The sequence below is a fragment of the Corvus cornix genome, chromosome 4, assembly GCF_000738735.6.
Source record: "Corvus cornix cornix isolate S_Up_H32 chromosome 4, ASM73873v5, whole genome shotgun sequence".
In the NCBI taxonomy this organism is placed as follows: Eukaryota; Metazoa; Chordata; class Aves; order Passeriformes; family Corvidae; genus Corvus; species Corvus cornix.
Genome location: NC_046334.1, coordinates 64,136,561 through 64,154,096, shown reverse-complemented (window position 1 = coordinate 64,154,096; position 17,536 = coordinate 64,136,561). Strand labels below are relative to the sequence as shown.

The 17,536-nt window shown below is 35.8% G+C and overlaps 1 protein-coding gene across 2 annotated transcripts in view; it reads left to right on the top strand.

The window, feature by feature from the left end:
- GRK4 (G protein-coupled receptor kinase 4) overlaps positions 1-17,536 on the top strand; it is a 39,458-nt gene that overhangs the window by 9,218 nt on the left and 12,704 nt on the right. For both annotated transcript variants that reach the window (XR_005601752.1, XM_039550844.1), the window contains exons 2-10: positions 1,423-1,509; positions 2,162-2,274; positions 6,605-6,682; positions 7,740-7,840; positions 9,190-9,282; positions 10,635-10,698; positions 11,424-11,564; positions 14,542-14,732; positions 17,250-17,287. Coding sequence is in view for 1 of the 2 variants with exons in the window: in XM_039550844.1 (XP_039406778.1) it covers positions 1,423-1,509; positions 2,162-2,274; positions 6,605-6,682; positions 7,740-7,840; positions 9,190-9,282; positions 10,635-10,698; positions 11,424-11,564; positions 14,542-14,732; positions 17,250-17,287 (906 nt within the window). In the remaining variant the exon portion in view is untranslated. The remainder of the gene's footprint in view (positions 1-1,422; positions 1,510-2,161; positions 2,275-6,604; positions 6,683-7,739; positions 7,841-9,189; positions 9,283-10,634; positions 10,699-11,423; positions 11,565-14,541; positions 14,733-17,249; positions 17,288-17,536) is intronic.

The window sequence follows — 17,536 nt, the reverse complement described above, 5'->3', positions numbered from 1 at the left end:
CCATATTTTGTATTATAAAACTTTTTGGAAGGCAAATGACCTGCAAAGTGATTATTAGAAAATGAAGTGCGGATTAAGTTTGGGTTTTTTTAGAGAGTAGGTGTCAGTTCAAATAATGTCCACAACCCAGTGTTTATAGGTGTTTTATTCCTTACTTTTTTACCTTTCTAGGGATACTAGATTTGAGAATGTTTTGTTGCAGCAGCACAGTAAGATGTCAATAAATTTGATATGAGCCAAGGCACACTAAGCTGGGACTGATCTAACTGCATTGGTGCAATGGTTCAAGAAGCTGTATGTTTGAGTAAAGAGGGGCTTTTTAAAATACATATTTTCTTATCTGAAGATGGTAGTTCCTTTCACCCTAACGATTTAATTTTGAAAGAGTTTGGTACCCTTTGCTGCTTAGTTTCTATTCAGGTTACATGGGTAACTCCCTTCCTTTTTGTCCCATTGTGGTTAGCAGCATGTACTGCTTTGGTACGGTTAGAAAGCTTCTGTGCAGATTTGCTACTGCTCTCTCATGTGGAAATGCATCTGATCATATTGCTTAGTAAAATCTTTTAAAATACTTTGCAGCACTAAGTTACTCTTTCACAGAAATATTTTGGGTCTGAAAGTGTGTATATGTTCCTGTGTCTACCTTTGCTTTTTTGATAAGCATGAATGTCTTCTGTAAATGAAATTGGCCAAGGTAGTGTGCTGGAAGTCCAATATAACATAGAAAATGTAGCACAGATATATTTTTTTAGAAACTGAGAAAAATACTGTGGTAGTTTTTTAAAATCAATACTAATTCAATACTAGTGGTGTGAAATCTGAAGCACTGGAAATATCTAAGTTTTACAACAGCTAAGTTCTTCCCGGTATCCTTGTATGGTCTAGAATAAATGGTGTGTATTTGAGCTATGCCCTCTCATTTATTAGTGGGGTCTACTCTTACTACTATTACTGCCCTTAAAGAGAGAATATTTAAGTACAACTTTATTATTCAAAAATGTGTTTAAGAACTTTGGTCTTGGTATTTTGTTACTCAACTTTATTTTCTTCCATTCTTTACCATGGTTGAGAGATAATTCTCAAAATTCTTTAGGTTCTGTCTTCGATGTAACAGTTTTGTTTGTGATTTTCAAAATACTAGATATTTGCCTTTTCTCTGCAGAGATACTCTACATATGCAGCCAAAATGTGAAATATTTGAGTTGGAAAAGACTTTACATGAAACATGAAAAAAATGCTTGCAAGTTCTTTTATATCACATTTGTTATTGGTTTAGATGTCCTTGTAGATGGATTTCTTTCTAGGCATGAAAAGTAGTCTGACACATCTGTGTACATCTGACCTAATTTTATTCTGTTAAGGTTATGTTCAATTTTATTCTGACATAGTATTTTGTTTTACATTATTCATATTTTCTTCTAGGCAAACGGAGTGGACGTAGTAAAAAATGGAAAGAGATGCTGAAGTTGCCCCCTGTCAGTCACTGTGAGGGTATTCGGTGCTCTATCGGTGAGTGGCCTGTAGAATAAATGCTCTGTCTGACTCTTTTGAGAGAGAAGGGTAAGAGTTTGGTTGGTGCTGTTAATGGAAAGGATTCTGTCTTGCTTCTAAATGCTAAAAAAAAAAAAAAGCTATTAAACTTCTAATATGATGGAGAATTTATGAGAAGATAAAAGCTGTATCACAGCTCCTTGTTTGTTAAAGGAAACTGTTCCTAAAGAATAGATTTACAAAACCTTGAATTAGAAAAAGTAATCATGTTATAAATTGATGGTAATATATTTTACCCTTTTCCTTAATGTCTTGTAATAGTTTTTTTAACCTTTTCTGTTATTATCTTGTATTCCCTCTTTCCAAACAATTTTGTTTGCTTTGGTATTGCTGGTTCACAGTATGGTTGTTTTCTGCACCCTAACCTAAATGAAGCTCAAGCGTATAATTCGATGTGTTTTTAGTAAATGGGATAGTCTATAGAACACAGATGTGACTGAAGAGTGTTTCACTATTCTTTGGGATCATTGCATATTTATGGTATCTTTGATAAATATGTTCATGTAAAATCTTTTCTTTTTAATAATGTTTTTCTGACCTTAAACGGGAGTAATGACCATCCTATTACAAAAATAAAAATAAATAAAGATATTTATATTTTTTTTCCCAGAAAGAGACTATAACCAGCTTTGTGACAAACAACCAATAGGAAGACTTCTCTTCAGACAGTTCTGTGATTCCAGACCAGATTTGAAAAGATGCATTGAATTTCTGGATGCAGTGGTAAGCAGTGAGAAATGGGCGGTGGCTATCAGAAGGCAGTTGCTTATATTTTCTTGTATGTAAATATTTGATTTTTGTCCTGGTTTTGGCTGGGATAACTTTCTTCATTATAGATCATTTTGTGTTATATTTGGGGTTTTAGACTGAAACAATGTTGATAACAAAGACGTTTTAGTTCTTGCTGAACAGTGATTACACAGTGTCAAAGCCTTTGTGTTTCTTATGCTGTCCTAGAAGTGAGGAGGCTGATGGTGCACAAGAAGTTGGGAGTGGACACAGCCAGGACAGCTGAGCCCAAGGAATATCCCATACCATATTGTGCTGTGCTCAGCAATAAAAGCTGGGGGAAAGAAGGAGGAAGGGCGGAAGTTAGAATTTTCCAGCTAGCTGTTATGCATGAGAATGAAGCCCTGCTTTCCTGGAAATGGCCAAATATCTCCCTACCAATGGGAAGAAATGAATTAATTTCTTACTATGCTTTGCTTTTACCTGCATCTTTGCTTTATCAAACTGTCTTTATTTCAAGCTGCAAGATTTCTCACTTCTCGCCTTCTGGTTTTTAGTGGGGGAAAGTGAGTGAGCGCCCGTGTGGGGTTTAGCTGCCTACTGGGGTTAGCACACAACCATTTTATTAATTTTCTCGACACACCTCAGTTTCCTAATGCTGCGTACTTGAAAACATATTGTGTTCTACTCTGTGCCAGCTGTAAAACTGTAACTTCTGATGGGTGTCAAAAAATTGTCTCTGTTACTTAAAGGAAGATGTTTAATGTTTGCTATAAAGTCTCTGCCATCTTGTTATGGTCAGAGCTACAGAAATGGGCATGATGGGAAAGACAGAAACAATTTTAGAAAGATGTGCTGCTTGGCTTCTAGAGCCTGAAAGGATGTCTGTGTTATGAATATTGCTTGCTATACTCAGACTTCAAAATGTTATAAACAGACTTAAAAATGTTGCAACTTGCATGGAAAGCCCTAGGCTACACAGCATGTGCTAATTAAAAACAATACAATGGAGATGGAAATTTAGAGAGCCATCTATGGAAGGAGAAAAACCAGATTTTTAGAGACTAAGGGAAAAAGTCTTGCTATATTTACATCTTGATATCTAATGCTGAAGAACAAGGGGAGGAAGGAAGTGGGCCCACAGCTATATTTTGTAAAAAATCCTCAGTGCAAAACCCTGTTGGGGAGGGGGAAAGTAATGAGAAGATTAGGCAGGCACAAAACAGCCCTTAAAAGGAGAGAATAATAGCTCAGAGCTTTTGATTCTTTGTCCCTCACAGTTAATCCAAGAGCAATTAGATACAGTCTTAAACTGAGATTGCTGTTGAAAGAACAGGTTTTCTCATTCCAGCCATTTTTGTTCTTACATTCAGAGAACAAATGACCAAAGAACACAGAAGCAGGGTAGTGCTGCTACTTGCATGCATCCCAAACTATGATACTGGAATGCAAGATGGCTCTGAAAGAGGCAGGGTGTAAGGAAGTACATGGGATTATTGCTGTGCCCCCCATTTCACTGTATCTTCCTTCCCCTGTGGGAGTGAAAACTGAGGCACTAGATCAGCTAAAAAGGAATTTGAGTGTCAAATAAGTGGAATTGTTTATATTTGTCAATGAGTCTGTGTGCAACTGGGCTTACTTCCCAGGTGTGTTTCATTTTTGTGACTCCCAGGAGCTGTTCTAGCACCAAATTCCAGTGATTAGTTTGACATTTGGAGACTGAACAGATTGAATGGAAATCCAGAATAGTGGAGCTTTCATTCCTGAAGTGAATATAAACCAGAGTCCTTAATGAGTGCAATGCACTGACAACTGTGGATGTGTTACAACTCCTGCACACATTTTAATCCTTAAAAACTCAGATAAGGAGTAGCAGAATCTTTGGTGGGATGAAAGAGAATGAATCTTAGGCATGACTGTAAGGCAGGTGTCTTTGCTCTACAGATGTCATTTTTCAGGTAAAACTGTCTCTAAGAAGTAACTGTTTTTCACTAACTGAAAAATTTGAATTGTTTTGAAATATGCAACCTATAATGTCTGGATTGCAACACTTCTGAGAATTAACAAAGACTGGCATAGCTGAGGTAATCTGATGTAAGGGATGGTTTCACAATTTACTTTTTTTAAAATTTGTTGTTTAACTTCCATTTGAAAAATCAGGGTGAGGAATTATGCTTGGGAATTGCTGAAACAAAATAACCTTTATTTGGTGACTCGTGATCTGAAACTGGCATGCTCTGTTGATGTGAGATAAAGGATATGAGATAAAATTCTTACTATCTCTTATAGATGGTTCCTGAGTTAGCCTGATTTCCTCTTGTCGACTGGACTTCAGCAAGCTTGTTCAAGTTCTTTTGGGGGTTGAGGGTTTTTTTTTTTGTATTCTTGGGAAGGCAATACAGGAAGAAAAAGCTGAGGTTGTGGGGTTTTTGTAGTGTTTTGCCAAGTTTAGCTTTTTAAAATGTTAAAGAAATTTTGGACTTAATCTTTTGGAAAAAAAAATTGCAAAAATGAAATGTCATAGCCTGAAAATCCTTGCATCTTAGTTAATAGAGTTTTCTGACTCTTTTACATGAAGCAATGTGATTTCAGCAGTGTGATTATTTCAGGAGTCCAAGATCAAGGTAGTACAATATTACGTTGTCTACCTGTACTGAATGCTGAATCTGGTAAGCTCCAGTTTTTGGGAAGGTGTGACCTAAAAGTCTGGAGTCAGCTTGGCTTTACTGATTAAAAAAGAAGAGTTGTGAAATGATTGAATATAAGTGACAGAAGTTAAAGTGAGGAATTAGAGTTATCCAGTCTAGTGACTCATTTCACTAGCTTGGGACAAGGTTACTCACACAGGGAAAGGAATGGGTGACAGCTCAACTTCCCTGTAAGTAACAGAATTATTTGGAAAGGCCATCTCTCAAACTTCCTTTTAAATTGCACTATCCACTTAAGTCAGTATGCCTAACTATTTGTATGAAATTAGTGTTAAAGGTACTAAGTGCGCTGCTGAACTTCAGGTTGATGAACTTTTTTGACCTGCTCAGGTTGATTCTGCTCTTGCGGAAGACTTCCTTACCATTAGACTTTTTGTCGTGAAATTGAACTAGCCAAAATGATGGCTTGCATTTGGATTGATGGATTTGAGTACTGTGCTGAAGTAGGTGATACCATAATGTCTCAGCAGAAAAAGATGTTGATGACTTAGTAGTGAGTCAGTGTGGATGAGTTGTGATTAATTGTAGAACTGGAAATCAGGGATTCTGTTATTTCCAGTATTGTATGTGTGTTTGATTCTTGAACTGTCATTTTTTAGTGTTCTAGTTTTCTTTATAAAGGTAAATAACTTCTGATTAGATCAATTACGTGGAATTTCCAATGAGATTCCTATATGCCCAACTGTTGTTTTGTTTGATACAGTCCTCCATTCTGGAAGTCTGCCATGTATTCTTTGTTCCTGAGTGCATGCATTTACATTCTGAAATATGAAATAAGCTTTGATTGAGTTGGCCCAGCTCACGAACCTAATACATGTTGCTGTTTGAGATTGCTCTTTTGTAATTCATCTTCCCTCAGATTTTGTGTTGTCTTTAAATGTTGTAACTTCTGATGTCTGCTTCTAGATTATTCCTTAAAATTATGAATAGTAAGGAGTCTTTGGAGTTTTTCAATAGTAGTATCTGTGTGATGATTTGTTGGTTGTGGGTTTTTTTCTGTAAGTAGCTACTTCTGGAGCTCTGTTCAGCTGCCAGTTGTTTATCTGGAAAATGCACTGTATTGCACAATTCTTTTTTTCTACATCTCAGTATCAGATGTTACTAAGTCAAAAACTTAAAAAATTTGTATCTACTCAGTTTTATTTTTTCAAAGAATGATGTAGGGTTTGGTTTAGAGCTCATTTATAAGCTTGTAGAAAGTAGTTTTATCCTGGTGTTACCCAAGACTGTAACAAAAGAATAATACACAAAGGGAAAAAATTACAGTGAAGAAAAAGCTGATTATTGCACTCTTAATTGTTTTACATCGGGGTCATTCTGTCCTACAATACTACACAAATACTATTTCATTGCGATTGATCTAGTTTAACCTCTAGGATGCTGTTTCTGTAATTGCATTTAGATCAATTTCTAGGTTTTGTATGTTTTCCAAAGATTAAATTCCATGTGCTTTGTTTTTTTCCCTAGGACTGTTCCTCATACATGTTTCACTATATAGCCTTCTGTTCCTTTTATATTAGGAGTATTGTGTTATTCATGATAAAATTTACCTATCATCATGTAAAAGATGCCAAGTGGCTCTGAACATAATATAATTTTCAATTCCATTCCCCTAGGCAGAATATGAGGTATCTTCAGATGAAAAGCGCATAGACTGTGGCCTCAAAGTTTTAGAGACGTACTTCACTAATGGGGTAAATATATTGTGAAATATTTTCTCAAGCACTTTGTAAGTGTCAGATAAATAGAGAGATCTCAGTGGTTGCATTGTTTTTAGTAAATTGACTTCCAAACTTCATTAATCCCATTTTTTTCTTTTCTGAGAGGTGTGCTGCCTTCTAAAATTCTGCTCAATCAATTTGAGCAGAAAACTTGACTGATTTCTGCTTTTATAACTACTACAATTACAATTTATTTTCCATTTAACACCTAGAAGAAAACTTAAATTAACTCAGAGTTTTGTAGTCTGAAGAAGTCTGAAGTCTTTTAGACTCCTGTGTGGCCTTGGTTAGTTTGCTGTAAATTTTCAGAATTGCTTCAGGTTTTAAAAAGGGAAATGCTGTTTTCTTCTGAAGCATTCTGTTACTTCTGGTTTTTCATGGTAATCATTAATAGCTGAGTTTTTGCATTTATCAAGAGTCTGTTTTTTTTTTTTTGTATGCAGTGGAAGCTTTTCTGTGGGTATATAATTAGATGTTTGCTCTTTATGAATAGATGCTCCTTCTGCTTCTCTTGTTTTGGTCATCTTATACAAAAGGTCTTGAAGATGCCTTAAAAGTAGATAGAATATAAATTTGCCACATCTTTTTGAGAATTTCTTTGGGGCTGCCATAAGTCATGTACATTTTTTTTCAAAAAACCCCAGATTTCTTTGGTCTGGTTTGAAACAGTTTCCCAGCCTGTCTTTGTGTTTCTTTCTCCTTCTTTCCATCCTGCCAAGCCAAATAGGTGACTTGCTTTTTTGGTGGTAGGCTTATGGAAAGAAAAAGAAATTTGACTTATTGCCAAGATTATTTCCCCAGATACTGGAATAGTAAACAACTGTAATAACTTCCAATGTATTGTTCTGTAACAGGAAATAAATAAAAAGTTTGCTTAAATATGACTTTCTTGATTTTCTCTTTAGTCAAACTGTTCCTTTCCTTTTCCAATATTAAAAAATTTAATTTCACCTTGAATACAAAACTTTTAGTTTAGCTATTGATTTACATGCTTTCAGTGTTGCTTTCCTTTCTTTTTTATTATGTTAAGTCTGCAGCACATTTGCCAGAAATACCTCAGGAAACAGTAAATGAATGTAAAGCAAGACTGGAAAAGAACCCTTCTAAGGATCTTTTTATGGACTGTACTAGGTAAGTTAAAAATGCTTAGTGCTAAATTTGAGAATTACAAGAGAAAATTGTGTTTCTAAAAAAAGAGAAAGATGAAGTTGTTATTCCCAGAAGTATTTAGTCCCTGAAATGAGCATAAGTAAGAAACTTGGAACAGATTTATTAAAGGACTAGATTTCCTTCAGATGGGATTTAGATGTTTCACTTTTGCAGAGCTTTTTCTTTAATGCTACTTTTGCATAAAATCACACTGTTATCTGCTACCAAGAATTCTATAAGTTAAATAGTATTTCTCTTTATTGTATTCTTACTTTTTTGAGTGACTTCTCTTCCGTGGTGAAGGTACTCAGAGAAATACGAAGTTACAAGTTGAAGCTTGAAAGGTTTCTGAACAATGTTACACTGTTTAAGATTCTTGAAAACAGGTTTAACTGAGGCCAGCACTTATGTTCCCATTAAGATGGCTGATTAGAGGATCACTTGTGATAATTAACACAAAACGATGCAACTTGGTTTTGTTCTGCAGTCACGAAGTGATATTTCACGCAGTAGTAGCAGGGGAGGCTTTTCTTGGAGGGATGGTACATGTTTATGAGTGTTACATGTCTTTCTAAAGCCTTTATGTTTCTAATATTTCTGGTTCTTCAAGGCGTGCTTCATCATGTCTGAAGGATGACTACAGGTTTTGTCACTGCTTGGGTCATCTCCCTGGCAACAGCTATAAGCATGCTTCGTAACAACCTGAGATTATAAGATTGAAAGGGCTGTGTGAGAACACCTAGTAAAACATGTCTCAAATGGAGTGTCTCATGTAGGTCATTCCCTTTCCTCTGTCCAGTAAATACCTGAATGCAGTTTGATTGACTTGTTTCCCTCCCCACCTCCATCTTAGTGTGTTTCATTTAAGGGAATGATAAGGTACTTGGTGTTCAAGGTTTGGATATGGCATTTAGTACTTCAATTTCAAATCCTAGAATAAAACTTTATTTACCAGTCTCCAAAGAATGTGTGAAACCTTGTAGATACTTTCAGAGGTCATATTTGCAGGGTCATACATGCGTAAAATATCTGCTGAGAGGCTGATGTTTAGTGGGTTTAAAGACAGTAAAAATGCAGAGGTCAAAGTGTCTAGTTCCTATAAGTAGCAGCAGTTTGGCCTTCGTAACTGTTTTGACAGGAACAGTTTTCTATGACAGGCACTCTGTGAGACATTCAGGTTGAAACCATTGTAGAGCACAGTGGCAATGTTTTTCTGCCTACAGCTTTGTCGATATGTTTAAATACATGTCGATAGATTGATAGCACCTCCTGCTTCATCAGCCTTTTTCACAATAAAATGGATTTTATTTTTCTGTTTATTTTCCTGCTAGAATTGTCCATGAATACCTAAGCAAAAGACCTTTTGAAGTTTACCAGGAGAGTGTGTACTTTTCCCGTTTCTTACAGTGGAAATGGCTGGAAAAGTAAGTTTATTTATAATGTTTGTGTTATAATTTAGTTTTGCTTTGTGGCAAATTTTGATTTTTATGCTAGAAATGCTGTACAGCTGAATGAGACTGCCTGTCTAAGAAATTATGATCTGAAAGACAAGATGGATTGATGTTGATGGGACAGGAAGAGAACCAATACTCCAATGGAACTATTTGCCTGGTAGTCTTTAAGTGGTAAATCTTAAGTCTATAAGTGGTATTAGGTAAATGCAAATTCAGAAATGTTTGGCTGTCGAGTGTGCAGTAGAATACCAATCTTTCTTGGGAATGCTATCATCCTTTTGTTTCAAACTTGGTCTAATTAGTGGTTAATAAGCAGATTAATCTAGTATTATAACCCACTGGGTGATTGGATAACTAATAAGTTTTTTAGGGTGGTACAGATACAGATCTAGTAATTACAAGATAGCAAGAGTTACATATATATATATAACTCAGAATCTAGTTTGGACTTTCAAATCAATACTGACTGTCCAGGCTCTTTCAGAAGGCTGAAATTGTTACAAGTTGATTCAAATTCAGCCCCCTTGGGTATTGCAATCACATATTCAAACATTAAGGTGCTTGAGCACTGATTTTGTTGTAAATTCCAATTATCCAATGTCTTTATTTTACTGAATTGGTAGCAAAAGCCAGTAAGAAAACTAGGGAAGTTACTCAAATTCTCTACTAAATGTACCTCCATGTGTTGTCCTGAGAACAAAGCTGCATTAACAGTGAATGTTCATTTAAAGCAAAACCCTCTAACTTGTAATAGCCCTGCTCTGACACATTTAGGAGAGTTTTAGCATAGAGTGGTCAACAACTCTACTGCCTCCAGTTATCTGTTCCTCTTCCTCTACATCAATACCTTAACAATTTGGCTGTTGAAGTGCTGTTGCATACCACAACTCCTTCTTTTGTGAAAAAACGAAGTGAAATCAGAAATGGTCTACCTTTTAAATGTGGCATTGTAAGCGTGATCCCACTGAAATGCAGTCTGCATGTCAGCGTGTCAGTTAAGGGAGGCAACAGGAGGTGATAAATTGACTGTGATGAGAACACATGAGGCTCTAACTGTAGACAGCAAAGGGCCGAATTGACCAGCTTTTCTTCCTGCTATTGGGAGTGCCTGGTGACCACATGAGGGAGCCCACGTTGCTAAGCAGAGCACCACTCTCATTTGAAATTCAGCTTATTATAGTACTTCTACATGAGGTTAAGGCAACGTTTGTTCAGAAATATGTTGGAACAGAAAGGAGAAAATAAAGACAGACCTTGGGGTGGGGAGGGATTACTAGCATTTGTAATTCCTGTCTCAGTAATTGTTTCTTTCTGTTAATCAGGCAGCCAGTAACCAAACACACATTTAGGCATTACCGAGTACTAGGCAAAGGTGGATTTGGAGAGGTGAGTACAGAAGTATCTTTTTGCCAGGCAGTTCTTAAGGAAAAAAAAAGTGGAGAGGCTGTTTAACTCTTGTCTCCATCAATCTATGTTTGACACATCACCTGGCAAACTGTTGTTGATACAAACAGTTTTAATGTGTTAGTTTAAGCATTTTAGGTCATGCACAAAGCTGCAGAGAACTTGTAATGACTGACAACAGTTGCTTCTATTTAGAAATTTCGTTTGGAAATGAGAATTTAGTTTCAGTTTGCTAATTATGTAGAATATTAGTGAACCTAAAATAAAATCTATAGATTTTATTAATTCTGTTTATAATTCATTGAACTGCTCCCCATATGTACTTTAACTAGAGCCCTATATTGAAGAAGTCATGCTACTAAATTACCGTTAGGTTTCTCCAGTTGATTGTGATGTGAATATTTGTCCTCAACACATACTCTTACCTTAGTCACTTGTTTCACTAATACAAGATCCACAGTTTTACTAAACAATCCAACTCCAACAGAAATGTGTTTGCCTCTGTATAATCACTTTTTCTACTTTGGTTACAGTTTTTGTGAACCTTTAAAATTGTTTCCTGAGTGAAGGCTCTGTGTTGATGCTTACAGACCATCATTTTCTGAGAGCACTGAAGAGTTTGAAAAGAAACTAAAATTTAAACTTCTTTAAAATAAAAATTCTAAAAAACCTCAAGCATCTCTGACACACCATCCTTCTTTTTGTAGGTGTGTGCCTGTCAAGTACGGGCGACAGGAAAAATGTATGCTTGCAAAAAGCTAGAAAAAAAGAGAATAAAGAAGAGGAAAGGAGAATCAATGGCTCTGAATGAAAAAAGAATTCTAGAAAAAGTGAATAGTAGGTTTGTAGTAAGTATCTACTTCCGATCTATTTTCAGAAATTTATCTCATTTTGTTTACTTCATTTCAGTCTCTTCCAGGAGCTTGTGGGCACAAAACACTTTTTAAAATTGATTTAGGGATTGCATGACTGTAGAGAGAAGTGATAGATGCAGTAATAAATGCTTTGTGTGTGACTGTGAATAGTTCTGTGCACAGGGCTTTTTTTTTGGTCCACCTGCTTTATTTCTCACAGCCAGAACAGTAGGCTGTGTTTCAGCATGCTGATGCCACTGAATCTTTGTCCTCTGTTTAATAGTTGAGTTTTTATATCCTGAGGTATTTTCATAGCATTTGTTACTCTGTTCCTGATATATTTTAAGATAGACATGACATTTTAATAGTGTATTGATTCAGGTTATATTGCTTTGCTGTATACCAGGGCTTAAAGAGGTATCTTGTGTGTGAAACAATTAACTTTTTAATGGAACTTCCACGAAATGGAAATTTTAGTTTTAATACCTAAACCTGATGCTATTATGTAAATTATGGTCTGTTAGTAGCTGTAATTACTAAGCAGTGAAATAAGTTAGAATGTTCAAAGATAAAACAAGTAAGAATTTCCCCAGGTAATGTTTACTTTTTAATTGAAATGTCATTTAAATGTTAATTTCAAATATCTTTTGCTTTGGTTTAAAATTCATGTACTTATAAATTTTGTGTTGCTGTTCAGAAGATTTTAAAGTACCTGTTTTAGAGAATAGTGAAAGTTATTTATAAATATGTGTGTATAAAATATGTATGTATATATTTTCTGATAAGTTTTATGTATTAAAAAAAGCCCTGTAGAGTACTGTCAGCTAAAAGAAAAATGAAAAATCTACTGGCCAGATACATTAATAATTTAAACTGTTGTAAATTATGGTTTTGTATAAATATGCTAATGTTATTTTTGCACAAGGCTTCTGGGCTTGAATTGATTGAAACTGAATCCAGAGAGTACCTGAATTGATCCATAAATTGCTATAACAGTGAAACTTCTATTTTTGAGTAACATTTTTTTCAGCATATGTAAACACTGTAAATCAATAATTGATCTAAGTTGAATTTGAAATCGCTTTATAAAATTGTGCATGAGTTATTTTCTTCTTGCTATCCAATGGTGGTTTTTAATGCAGCAGAGAAGATCTAGGTCTAGCATTTGCAGTAATACTGGCTTTGAAGTGGGTAGATAACTTGTCATGCCTCTGTCACAAGTAAAGTCATAAATAGCTGGATACATCAGTTAAAACCACCAAATGGGAATCTTCGCCTCAAGTAGCTAATAGTTTTATTATTTAGTATTAGATTTATGCTTCTGAAGGAAGAGTTTGGACCTATTACTGAATTAGGGCCATTATTTACTCGTATTGCTGTCTTGGTTTGAGACAAGTTGAGGGGGAAAAGCTCTGGGAGGAACGTCTCCTCTCCAGAAGACAGGTTTCAGTACTCCCTCCCCTACCAATATGAAAGGAATTTCTTGGATGAAAGTGAAAAAAACCTATTTATTTAACAAGCAGAGTGCCGGCAAGGCACAGGAAACAAATGAGTAGTGTTAGATAATAAACCTCCTCGATGAGGAGAAAGCTGGTGGATTCAGAGTTCTTTTCTGTAGCTGTCTCGGCCCCTCCTGAGGTCCGAGGCTGGGATGCGGCGTCCCTGCAGCCTCCCCGCCTGTCCACGGAGTCTGATGATCTGGTTCTCGGATCACAGCTAGGCCGAACAGTTCCAGAAGAAGAAGTTACCGGATGATGTCGGGGTGCTGGTATAGGAGAATTTCTTGCCTCAGCTAACAGGCTGGCTAAAAGCAGGAAGGTTTCTTGCCTCAGCTAACAGGCTGGCTAAAAGCAGGAAGGTGCTCCCTCGGCTCTGCAGAGGTGAGAACGCCGGGGAGTTGTGTGTGAGTCCTTGAACACAAACCGCGCTGAAGAATTTGCTCAGTTTCTCTTCCCCCTCTCCTGGACCCAGCTTAAAGCTGTGGGATCAGTTTCTGGGCAATAAGCAGAGGATAGGGGAATACAGTATTATCATAAAATCACCCCAAGACAACTGCATTTAAAAATACATTTATTAAGTCAAGGGAAAAAACTCCACTGATTTTTTTACCTAGCTTGCTTATCTAGTGTAAGCTAAGTATACGTTTGAATTCCATTGCTCTTAGTACAAGTTAAGTAATCTTTGTAGGTACTTTTGAAGATCCTACCAGATAATCATGTAGCATGGCTTTTTCTATTGAAATTGAATTTTTAACTTAAACAGTTAAATTTTGTAGTGTATTATATTGTGTTAAATGGGGTGGGGTTTTTTTTAATTCACAAGTCTAGTTTAAAACTTTTAATGCACTTAAAAATCTGTTACCTAAAACCTGAAAAAAAATGTGCTTTGTCCTTGCCTATCAGCGCCACATTTCAAGTACAGTGAGAGGAAAGACTGTGAAGAGTTGTACTGAGTCTTTACAGTTATCAAGTTATAAATCAGGGAAATATGCAGTTACTTGGGGGGAGGCAGGGGTAGGAATAGAAACTACGCATTTGATTTAAAATAATTTCTTCAGTTTCTCTAGGGCAGTTTTGGGTCTCGTAGTTCAGGAAGATGGTTTGGCAATGCATAATTCCTGAGGTACTAATAAAATAAGGCATATGCACACGTTATCAGGACAAAGTAATACAGGTAACATACAGCTGAGGGGCATCATCAATAACTGTATTTTCTGCATGGAGCTCTGTGGTATCCAAACAGATCTGCCGCTAAGCTTTTGTGTTGTGTGTATGGTTTGTGTACACAGGCAAATTAGTCTGGATTCCGTTGTGTCTTCTAGTACTCTGCAGGAGTGATTTTCTATTTGCATGTTTTGTTCTTTTTGCTTTGAAAAAGGATTATAAGTTGATTGTATTGGAAAAAAGATCTGTGAGTTGTTTTCAAGTTTATGAATGAATAATGGTTGTGTTCTCACCCTGCCCATTTTTAGGTTAGTTTATCCTATACATATGAGACGAAAGATGCTCTGTGTTTAGTATTAACCATAATGAATGGAGGGGATCTGAAGTTTCACATATATAACATGGGAAATCCTGGCTTTGATGAAGAAAGGGCTATTTTCTATGCTGCAGAACTGTGCTGTGGTCTGGAGGATTTGCAAAGGGAGAGAATTGTTTACAGGTGAGTGTCGTCTACAGTTACTCGTTCTTTTCCGTGTCTCTGCAGCATTGAACATATTAATTGGTTCCTACTGAAACAAGTTTATATTTTAATTTTGTAGTAAAAGAAACAAAAAAATTGTTTAGTTGTCCTTTTCATGGCGTATCTTTTGGAATTACTCATGTCACATATCTTTTTACTGTTAATTTAGGTCTAGATGCTTTATATATTTTATAACAGCATAAAGTTGATTCAAGGTTTGCTTGTAAAATGGAAGTAAACGATGATTTAGAAAGCAAATTAATTTATAATTCAAATAAATAAATTTTAGGAGTTTGGGATTGTATTCCTGCCCACTCTAAAGTAGTTCACAGAGGGCTCTAGAAGTCCCTGACTGAATGGCATGTTATGCTTACAAGGATAACAGAACAGTCGTAGTCCATGTGAAAAACTTTAATTTCAGATTCCTCCAATAAACATATTATTGCTTCTGAATTAATGAAACTATCAGAAGCTTTATGCATTGTAATTGAGATTGTATGATTTTAATGCTGTTTTGTCTCTGTACATATATCATTTAACCCCTGGTATGCATTAATATTACAGAACAAGTAAAACAAACTTAGGGGTGGACCAAGAATGCTTTCTTTATGCTTCTGCTGTGTAACACCAAATACCACTCGTTTCAAAGAATTTTTAAAGTATAACTCAATATAATGACTGCTAGTCTTTTCCCTCTGCAGTGTAGAAGACCAACACACAGACACACAGCGTGGGAAGTGGCAGAACCAGAGTGAATCAGGCTTACACTGGTGGTTGGACGTGGTTCCCTAGAGAATTTGGCCAATCTTGCAATATTACACAGTGTGTTTTGGCATACATGTAGGAGGGAAGCAGGGGTGAGAGATTTCGTCAGCTACCAGTAGGTCATTTCACATTGCCCAAGGGAAAACAAAACTGATTGTTTGAAATACAAAATAACAACAAAAAACCCTAAACAAAACAAGACCCCAAACCACAGCCCTGAGTTTAGGCCCAACTTGTTCACTGTTTGCCTACAAGACGACTTTCAGACACGTGTGTCGAATCCTAGTGTTCTTCAGTTTCTTTAACTCTGATCTCTCCTGGTTTCTCTGATACTGAAATCTTATATTTAATGTCAATCCCTTAGCATTATGGGGGTTGTCAAGACTTAAAAGCATGAGAAGCAGAGCATCTTTCTGACTTTTTTGTACAGTTAATCTCATAAGATAATGACACTTTAACATGAATACACATACTGTAGAACATCAATTTATCATTGTTTGGGGGAGAAAACCCTACTTAGATTTTTTGGTGAACAATTGTCTCTCATTTAGAATGTTAACTCTAGAGTCATTCTTCCTAAAACCTTTTCTTTTATGTTATTCAGTCTCTTCTGCTTGTCACAACTGTATGTATACCTGTATATATACACATTGTTTTTAATGATCTATTCCAATAAGTGACTCTTTAGCCAGTTACTGGGTTTTACTTGTCTGCTTCTGGCTTATATTTATGGTAAAATAAATCTAAGAGACCGTATCTCAGTCCTCATGCTTACTGATGCATACCACAAAAAAAAAAATATGAAATATACATTAACAATATACATTATAACTAATTATATGCACTATTATAAATAGTAATGTACACTGTATATTTTATACAGATTTTCGTGCCTATATATATGTGTGTATATTCTCAGAATCTGCTGGGATATCTAGGGATAAATCCTAGAACAACTTCTGATTCATCTTCAATGACTCCCCAAATTTTCCTTGAGTAGAGGAGAATTCAAAAATTCCATTCAATATTTTCTTTTGTTCTCAAAGTAAAAATGCACAAGGTACAAAATTGCAATGCTGAATTAATTGCCCTTTTAGTATTTCCTGAGTCTTGCTATCATTTAATAACTAAAAAATATTGCTTGTGAAACTTTGATGTTTACAGAAAAGTACTAGGAAACTTCTAGAAAGTTATGGCAAAGAATCCTAACTGGATGAAGTGTCTAATAAGCTTTAGAAGTTGCATGTCCAAGTTAAAGAAAGGAAGTTTGAATGGATGATATTAAGCATGTGCTTAGTCTCGGGAATATTACTCTGTTGATATTCTGATCCCCTGGGGTGAAATATAGCAAGGGGTCACCATCAAACTGCAGCAAGCACTTGTGTTTCGCCACGGGGGAGTTGTATAGCTGATACTCCTCAGGGGAAGTGTTTTTCTCTTATGAGCACGAATTTGTGTGTAAATGGTGGTTCCTTATATATAGGATTTTAGTGTTGTTTTGCTTTTGTTAATGTAAGTGGATTAAAGAGTTCAGGGAAAGTGGATCTTGAGTTCTCTGGTTAAACTATTTGTGTTACAGGCCATCAACTTCAGAGCTTTTTCTTTCGTATATAGGTGGAACTGGAAAAATTTCTTCTGTCAGAACCAAGAAGTCTTCTGTGGAATCTGTTGCACTTGAGGGCTAATAATTTTGGTTTTGTTTAATTCACATTTCTATTGTTTAATTTGCAGAGACCTGAAGCCTGAGAATATACTTCTTGATGACTGTGGTAAGTAAAAATTAAAATTAATTTTGAAATCAGTAATTACACCTCTAATTCATACTGTGCCAGAAATGTAAGGGATTTCTTCATGATAAAAGAGACCTAATTGACGAATCTTAATTTAGCAAAGAAAATACTGCCTTTGCTTTTCAGAAAGTAGGGAAAAATTTCGGGGGTTAATCATGACGATGTTAGAAGGGTCAATTTTCTACCTTAAAATGGCTACTTTTTCCCTTTTGCTCCTCCTTCTCCCCT